Source organism: Dipodomys spectabilis, unplaced genomic scaffold (genome assembly GCF_019054845.1).
Source record: "Dipodomys spectabilis isolate Male_0828 unplaced genomic scaffold, ASM1905484v1 ptg000588l, whole genome shotgun sequence".
Taxonomy (NCBI): Eukaryota; Metazoa; Chordata; class Mammalia; order Rodentia; family Heteromyidae; genus Dipodomys; species Dipodomys spectabilis.
In genome coordinates this window covers 1,021,701-1,030,861 of record NW_024871265.1, presented here as the reverse complement: position 1 = coordinate 1,030,861, position 9,161 = coordinate 1,021,701, and the positions used below count along the sequence as shown (strand labels likewise).

Sequence of the window (9,161 nt, the reverse complement as noted above, 5' to 3'; positions counted from 1 at the left end):
GAAAAGCCACAGTTTGAGATGTCAACTTGGGAATATTTATTGGAGAGCTGGTGTGTGTAGGGGGACTCTTGTCTCAAAGACCCATAGCCCAGAACAGAGCTAGCACAAGGCTTTTAAGACAAAAAAACCCACATATTTGGGTGGAGCACCCAAGCCCAACAAAAGCAGACCTTATCTGGAAGTAGATCAGGTACCAGCAGACCTTTTCCATCTAGGAAAATAGCTCAGGGGTCAGCTAAAACTTTCCATGGGGGCGGGATATGCCTCAACCTTTCTATATAGGGGTATACTCAGAGGCACATGAATCAAACATTTAGGGAGGTAACCAAGGCAGAATCAGAGCATTCTCTGTGCAAAGCTTTCCTAAGGTTAAGTAGCATGACATCGGTAGTTCAATGAATGGCCTCTCTTACCTCTAGGCTTTTCGGAGCTGAGGTGGAAAGCCCCTTCTACCCAGTAAGACACCAGGATGACTGTGAGAAGTTACTTAGACTCAGCCTCTTTATTTCAGTTGACACCTTTATACTACTTTACACTACTATGGCTCCAATAGTTCTGGTTTGTGATCTCTTCTTTTGTACCCTACTTTTTCTGATTCTGTGATACCACTCATTTGCTTCTTCCTACAACTCTTGGCATGCTTCTCATTTCTTTTTAAATGTGCTTGAGCTGGGAAATATATTATCAAAATATATTAGAATTTTGTGCAAAGCAATAGTCATGTGTTCTTTCGATATTTACCTGATAATTTTATTGTTAAAGCATCCTGTTGGAGCTTCCATTTTTGCTTATATATATATATATTATATAGTATAATATATTATATATATATTATAGCATATTATATATATATATATATATATATATATATATATAATATGCTTCAGTTCTCCAAACAGTTGTAGTCGCTGGATGCAGAGGTCTTAGACCTGAAGGTGGCAAAGGATAGAATTACTTCTTTCCCTCCAGAATAAGTAAGGAGATATTAGAGACTGTCCTAGCTACTTCCTCCTTCAGCGGAGGGTAGGGAGAGATGGGAGCACTGGGTGGGGTCAGCTGGGTCAGTGAGGTCCCATGTTTTAGAAGGAGAAGGGAACTTCTGGGCTGCGCTGATAGTATGTAGGTGGCTGGGGAGAGGACAGCTGCCTCCTCACTCTGACTGGCATGGGAATGGCTAGTGTGGATGAGCCACAACAGTCCTGTAAGGAGACTGGCCAGGAAACTGATTGCCTGGTCTCCTTTCAAGGTCTGATTCACAACTGGCTTAGGAGATGAGAGGGGCATTGGTGTGAGGTGAAGGATAGGGCTTAGCTTGTTAACACCCCATATGACATAGCAACATATGACAACTTCTTTCTGTATTCAGATACTTGCAATCACAAGAGACTTTTTCTTGATGTTATTGGTCATGGGGCTTGAACTCCGGGCCTGGACACTGTCCCTCAGCTCTTCAGCTCAAGGCTGGCACTCTACCACTTGAGCCACAGTGCCACTTCTGGCTTTTTCTGCTTATGTGGTGCTGAGGAATCGAACCCAGGGCCTCATGCATGCAAGGCAAGCACTCTATCACTGAGCCATCTTCCCAGCCCCACAAGGGACTTTTTTTTTTTTATATAGGAGCTAGTGACCTGTCCATAGGGTGAAAACACTGACAAGACACTCTAGTAGTCAGAACTTTCTACTTCCTTCTGTCTCACAAAGATCTCTTCATTTTACTGCCTGATACCACGTGACAAATACATTTCTGAACATGGACATTAGTGGCCCCACTTCAGAAAGGGCAACACTCCACACTGATGGTTGTATACCCTCATTTCTAGAGATGAATGCTCTTAATACATTCTCCCATGGTGAGAAAGTGGGCTACTGTTTGTGCACACATGCTCACACATACTCATGCATAGTCACACAGGTGCTCAGGCACATGCTATCACACACTGGAATGCATGTGGAGACACCATGGGTTCCTGCAGGGACCCTAGTTTGGTTCTGTTGTAAGGTAATTCTGTTGGTGAGAAACAGAGAAACCACATTTTGAGAGGTCAAAGTGAGAGTCTTTATTGGAGAGCCAGTAGCTGCAGGAAGACTCCTATCTCAAAGACCAGTAGCCCCAAACAAAGCTAGCACAAAGCTTTTTTTTGAGGGGGGGGGGTCTGGTCGTGGGGCCTGAACTCTGGGCCTGGGCGCTGTCCCTCAGCTCTTCAGCTCAAGGCTAGCGCTCTACCACTTGAGCCACAGCGCCACTTCCGTTTTTTTTCTTTTTGCTTATGTGGTGCTGAGGAATCGAACCCAGGGCCTCATGCATGCAAGGCAAGTACTCTACCTCTGAGACACCTTCCTAGACCCTAGCACAAAGCTTTTAAAGACAAAAACCATATTCTTGGGGTGGAGACCAAACCTTAAGAAAAGCAGTCCTTACTTGGAAGGAGCTCAGGTACCAGGGGAACTGTCCATCTATGGAAGTAGCTGGGGGTGGGGGGGGTGGGGGATAGGTGTCAGCTTAGACTTTCTATATGGTGGGGGGGGATACACCTCAACCTTTCCATATAGGGGTAAACTTAGAGGCTATTCAGAGACAAGTGAATCAAGCTATTTAGGGAGGTAATCAAGGCAGAATCAGAGCATCCACTATGCAAAGCTCTCCTCTGGCTAAACAGCTTGACATCTGCAATTCAATGAATGGCCTCTCTCACCTCTAGGATTTTAGCACTGGGTAGAAAGCACCCTCCACCCAACAAGGCAATAGGATGTCTGTAAGAAGTTCCTTAGGCTCCTCACTTCAGTTCTACCTTCTCCCAAACCTCATTTATGCAGCTGCTGGGGTATGCTGCCCCTCTGCTGGGTTCTCATCGTTAGGATCTGGCCTTTGGAAGGCTGATCCTGATTTCTTCCTCTTTCACTAGAGTTTTTGCCAACTGCATCCAGGCAGTGGGAAAGATTGGTTGTTTGGGCTTCGACATGGACTACTTTCTGGCTGGTGGGGGATGGAATACAGGGTGTTTGGAGTGCAGGGAGCAGGGACTGGGCAGCTAGGCACCAACCTGGGTCTCCCTGGGCCTCTTACAGCCTACAAATCCCCATCCTATGAGGCTCTGGCCTTCAAGTTGTTGCTGGAACACCTGGTGTGCATTGGGCCCACATGAGGTCCTGCACTATACCTATGATGCCACCTTTCCTACCAGGTGCAGTTGCTGGGCTAAGCAGGAGGCTGTAGCCACTTAGCATCCCACTCACAGCCCCCTACTCTATCCCTAGGGGATTGCTGTTTGATGTGCTCTGTGGGAAGCTGCTGAAAGTAGATGACCATGAGAATGTGCTGTTGGGCATCCTCTCAGAGAGGAAGGGGGAGAGGGAGGGAAACACAGCTCTGCATACTGGAAAAGCTATAGGGGGACCAGGAGAAGGAGTGACTCAGACACATTGTAAAAGATCCACAAATGCCAGCCCGGACAGAGCGGGTGGGGGAAGACAGAAGGAATGGCTTGGCCTGAACAAGCCTCTGGGAGATGTAGGGTAGAGGATACTGGCTGTACCCAACCCATCCTTCTCAGGGAAGAGACTGGAGCTTCTACCACAGCAAGTTCATTCAGAGGGATGATGTACAGTGTTCCACATCCTCAACATGCTCTTCAACCTTCCTGGTGAGAGCTTGACAGAGGGTACTGAGATGTCCTCAGCTCTATCCCGAGGGGGATCAGCCTGGCTTCCTGGGCCAGCAACAAATTGATTTATCTGCCCCAGAAATCTACCTCAAGCCTGCCTAGTGGACTTCTCCAATGGCTCTGATACACCGTGTGTCCAGTGCCCTGCCCAATTCTGGCATGACTAGTAGGAGTCTGCTGCTGTACCACAAAAGAGGGGCTCCCTGTTGAGGGGCAGAGGCATCTTCTGAAAGGCTTCAGAAGGGACCTCTACTGTAAAGTGGCATCCGCTCCTGTGACTTGTGTTCAAGGCAGGATGACTCTCCTTTCAGAATGACAGAAGCCCAGTGTGGCCTTAGTGTGGTGGAGGCTACACTCTGGTGTAGGCTCCAGAGTGGGTCATCTCAACCCCTCTTACCAACCTCTTTGTCCCTCTTGGCTTGTCCCAGCTGTGACACTGGTTATCAGCATGGAACCCTCTTCATGTCCTTCTGAGGCCTCTTCCAGGATGTGACTGAGGCCATGAATAAAATTTGCCAGTCAGTGAGTGGTTTGGTATTAGGTAAGACCTGGGGCCCATCTGTCCTTGGTTCTTCTGGACAACCTTCATGTCTTCAATTTCCATAAAGCTTCCAGCTGTCTTCCTGCTGATTCCTGCTGGGATCCTCTTGTCAAACACACCACCTTGGAGAGGGCACACGGGCACACGAACACCTCTGCATGCATAGCTGTGCTCTCTCCTTATGGCTATCTCAAGAAGAAACCCTGGAAAACTTGGAGAAGTATGTGGAGAAGGATGTAAGTGTTCAAAGAGCAGTGCTTGGACTCCCACACTGTCCCTTCCAGGCCATCGTGACTTACCTGTTTGCAAGTACCTAGGGTTGGGGTGGTTGCGGGGGGAGCTGTGCAAAGGACAGGATCGGGGGCAGCCTCTCCTATGTCCAGCCCTTTCCTGAGGAAGAACCCAGCATGTGAGTCATCATTGCACACAGGTGGCCCTCACTGGGGCTCTGCAAGGGGTAGGGCAGGAATCCCTTAGAAAGCCTTAAAGAGGGAGTTGTACGTTTAGAGAGGGACGGGATAGAGTGAGGAAGGGATGGCGAGATGGAACATGGCAAGCCCAGCAAGGAAAGCCTATGACAAATCCTGTGCCTTGGACATAAATAAGTTGCTGGCTGTGAAATGGGTGTGGCCATATGTTGGTGACTATACTGGTGTCATATGTTCCTGAGTCTGTACTATGTGCAGTACAACATCAACACTCATCTTTACAATCACCTGAGTACTTAGTGCTCAGCATGGCTGATAATGCTGAGGAGCAGAGCTAAACCTCCTAGTTCCCAGGTCCAAGGATGTCTCATTTGACTGTGATGTGCAGGGTCAGATTTCTCAATCTGTGTGTGTGTGTGTGTGTGTGTGTGTATAACTGTCCCTTTTCCTTCTCTACCCCAATCCGGAGCCCGAGGCCTCAGTCAGGCCCAGAGGTCCTACTTCGACCAGATTGTGGTGGATACAGAGAAGCCCTGCTTCTTTGCCAACGGGTCAGGTCCTGAGATAAGGCAACATGGCAATGGTGCATGGTGAAGCCTGTTCTTGACTCAGAGTTAGTGGAAGGGAGACTTACTGCCCTTAGACTTGACCTGCTTGTGGCTGCTGCTGGTGTCTGTTTCTGGAGACAGAGAGCTAATGAACTATTAGAGGGGTAAGTGGCATCCCTCCTCCCTTGTTTCTGTGGCTACCATAGCTACTCCAATCCCCTAGCCATCCCTGACCAGGGACAATGTCTGTCAGCCCTGTCTTTGGGTTACCCTCTATCCCTCCAGGACTCAGGGAAGCACCATGTGGGCACCTACATGGGGCTCTGTGCTATCTACTTTGGGGGTACCAGCTCTACCTTGTCCTGTAGCTCCCTAACCTGCCTACCGGGGAAGACAGGTGAAAGAGTCTGTCTTCCCTGGGTGGGGCAGGCTCATCAGACATGGTGTGCAAGCTGCTTGGGGTGAGGGGCAAGGACATCTCCAATGGGAGATCACATCTTGGAGGACATTGTCAAGTCCAAGAAACAGCAAGGTTGGAGGACCTACTTGGTGGTTCCTGATCTGTCCTGAGAGCTGAGCACCTGGGTCTGAGAGAAGGGTGAGTTTGGAAAGTCAAGACCTGGGCAGGGAACACTGGCCATTCAGGCCCTGGCCTATCCTCTTACTATCTTCCCCTTAGTTCTGTGGCTGGTTAATAATCACCACTGTGTGGTGTATAAAAAGGAAGATCTATTTTATGCACAAGGAAACAGAGTGCCCAAAGTCATACAGGCAATAGAGGTCAAACTGGGGCTCAAAATCTCCTACTTATTATTCTCTTTCCCAACCTGCCCCAAGGGCTTCAGTGTATGGAAGGATGCACTTTTCCACCCAGAAAGTAGTAAAGCCATCTTTGGGTTAGTCCAAACTATTTGGAGTTTGTTCTGAGAGCTGTTGGCTTTGAGTTATTGCTCTTTGACTTTGGGAAGGTCACCTGACTCCCTGAATGCCAATCACCTCATAGGGCCTTTGATGTTCTTACTGTGCTGTGGGTGGTGTCTCCCCTGACTGAAGGGATCAAGGATTTTACAGATGGGGAAGCCGAAACCCCTGGTTTTTGGCCTGGAAGACAAAAATAGGCAGTTCCAATGGGTGACACAAGCTGGTACTCTGTCCACCTTTCAATGCACTCAGTGCATCTGAAGAGGCTGGACACACACCTGGCATATCTGTATCAGTAAGAGCCCTGATCTTTGTGGGTGGTTGAGAGGAGAAGGATGGGGGGGGGGAGGAGGTGGTCAAGTTCAAGCCTAGCAACTTTGGACTGTAAGCAAGTTTTTCCTGGCAGGTTTAGGCTAAAGTCATCTTCAAATCAAAATACTGTGTTTCAGATTGAGCTTCCCTAGTAAACTTGACTTTGGGACCCTGCTGACCCCCTTGGAAGTACTCATATTCCACGACTTTTAGGTATTTCCTTCTAGCCCAATGGGCATGGAGCCAATGTGCATGAATCCAGCCCAGCACCCTACTGAATACCCTTGAGTGGATGTTTACTCCACCCCCTACAGGGCCTAAAGAGGTCATATTCCTTTCCTCTCCTTGGTCATGTGATCACTAAGAACTAGGCACATAGATGGGAGCACTTGCTGGTCATAGGTCATCAGCTCCACCAATAAGGAGATTCAGGTAAAAACTGTGCAGTGAGGAGAGGACATGCCCAGTAGGGGAGGAGTGGGGTTGTGCCTCCTTGTGGCCCGTCTGGACAATCTGGAATTGTCTTCAATCCCAGATGCTCAGTTAGCTGAATCTCCCTAACCTTGCCCAAGTGTCACCTGGCTTTGTCATCTAGCTCCCTCTGCTGTCTGATACTGCAAATGACAGTAGTGTTCTCTTGAAGAAGGCTGGTTGAGCTTAATTTTTTTTTTAAATGGGGTTTGTCTCCTTTTAGTCTCTCAAGCCTCATCATTAACAAACTCTTCTGAGAACACCTGCCTGCTGGGTTAGGCCTTCATGTAGTCAACTACCTAGCTTTGATTGATGACTGGGGTCCACCTGAGAAAGGGCCTGAGAAAATGTGAAGGGCCAGTGAGCAGGGAAAAAAGGGAAAGGTCCTGAGAAAAAAGGGAAAGGAAAACATTCTCCTTTGGCTTTACTGACTAGCCACCACAGAAGCTCAAAGATTCCCACAGGCCGGCCAAGTCACAGGGAGTCAGATTACTTGTCAATCGTAGGCCCGGCTGGGGCTTGTAGAGCTTTTTATAAGTTGTAGAACAGCCTTGTAAGGTGGGCTGGATGAAAACTGTCATGCTTATTTTTCAGATAAGTAAGCTAAGGCTCAAAGAGAGGGAAACTTCTGCTTTTGATCACTCAATGATGGGACGTTAATTCTCTATGCTCTAAAAGCAAAGCCTGGAGGTGAGGTGGGTGTTTGCCAAGACAGGAGCTATGGGGCTCAATGTGTGGGTCTTCTTTTGGGGTGTCAGACGGTACATTCAGCTGTGGGTTTAGTCCCGGGTGGTTAACTTTCTAGAGCCGGGCAGCTTGTTGTGACAAAAGCCTGGAGTGGGATCTGTTGAAATGTGTAAGAATGAACGTGCAGCTAGGGAGTTTAAGACCATGGAGCTTCTCCCTTGCTGTTAAGCACAGGCCTCAATCCTCGAGGGAGCAAATGAGGGCAGAGCAGGGTCTGTACCCGCAGGGGGCGCTCACCCACAGGATAGGTGCTCAGTGCCTCCGGCAGGGCAGGTAGGGGTGGGCCAGGACGTCAATTTTTCCATCTGGCTAGAGGGTCACCCAGGAACTGGACCTGTGCTACAGTACCATGGGAAGCCTATTCCACTGCGGCTTCCATCAGACCCTCTTCTGCAGTCAGCTGTTGTGCTATGGCAATCTCCACACCATTACCTGCCTCAGCTTCCCGAACTTCCCACTTATCTGTTTCGAGCAGTTCTGGAACTGGTGGCCTCTGTAGAACCTCTCTGGCCATTCCTTGTCATCCCTCATCCCTGACCTTGCATCCCAGGATTCACTAGTCCCTAGCACTGCAGGAGCTTAGGAGGTCTGCAGGAGCTTAGGAGGTCTACAGACCCAATTTCCAATTTCCAGACACAAGGGAGTCAAAGCCTTGTGTATAACTGTCTGCAATTCAGAATGTGCAGAAAGAATTAAGGTTAAATAAAAGAGATGAGCTGGGCTCTGGTGGCTTATACGTGTAATCCTAGCTTTTCAGGAGTCTGAAAGCTGAAGATCATGGCTTTAAGCCAGCCTGGGCAGAAAGGTCTGTGAGACTCTCATCTTTAATAAACTACTCAGAAATGGCTGGAAATGTCACTGTGGTTCAAGTGGCAGAGCGCTAACCTTGAGCAAAAAGAAGCTTAGAGCTAGAGCTCAGGCCGTGAGTTCAAGCCCTAGGATTGGCACAAAAGGAAAAGAAAAAAGAAAAAGATGGCTTTGCTGGAGTAGTTCTTCCTCATGCCTAGTCGTAACTCCTGCTCTTGAGACTACACTATTTCCATAGTAGAAATGACTCCAATTGCCAGAAGAAAAGTGCAGGTCTTCTACACTCAGGAAGCATACAGTGACTTCTTGGAGCCAGCATCCTCGGAGAGACCCTAAGATGCTCCTAGTTTAAGACCAGGGAATTAAAGACAGCTGTGATGGCACTGGACAAGGGTTAGCAGGAGCCATGGGACTGACCAGAGCAGAGCTTCCTGGAACATGCGTGCCAGTCTTTCCAGACAACCATTCGTAAGAATTTCATCAGACTTAAAAAAATGGATCTTCAGGATTTTCTTGCTATCCTGATCTGCCTTCCATATGTTTAAGAGGAGATCATAGAGCATCTGCTATGTGTCCTACACAGAACTGGGTGTTTTACACTGATTCTGCTTCATGCTGTGAATAACCCAGCAAAGTAGGCTTCGCCATTTTAATTTTACCTTGGTGAAATGGAAGCATAGAGAATTCAGCATATATATCACAGAAATGAGACCTGGAGCCAGGG

At 48.3% G+C, this 9,161-nt stretch overlaps 1 protein-coding gene across 1 annotated transcript; it reads left to right on the top strand.

Moving 5' to 3' along the window:
- Positions 1 to 2,903: 2,903 nt before the first annotated feature.
- On the top strand, positions 2,904 to 6,862 carry Nt5dc4 (5'-nucleotidase domain containing 4; the record flags this gene model as incomplete). Its single annotated transcript, XM_042670930.1, is given in 14 exon segments — positions 2,904 to 2,977; positions 3,067 to 3,133; positions 3,135 to 3,182; positions 3,256 to 3,454; positions 3,552 to 3,606; positions 3,609 to 3,659; positions 3,756 to 3,792; positions 4,091 to 4,188; positions 4,399 to 4,439; positions 5,465 to 5,522; positions 5,609 to 5,660; positions 5,662 to 5,764; positions 6,298 to 6,395; positions 6,784 to 6,862. Coding segments are annotated over 14 exon segments (1,060 nt in total), but the record flags the coding sequence as incomplete, so codon positions are not given.
- Positions 6,863 to 9,161: the final 2,299 nt, after the last annotated feature.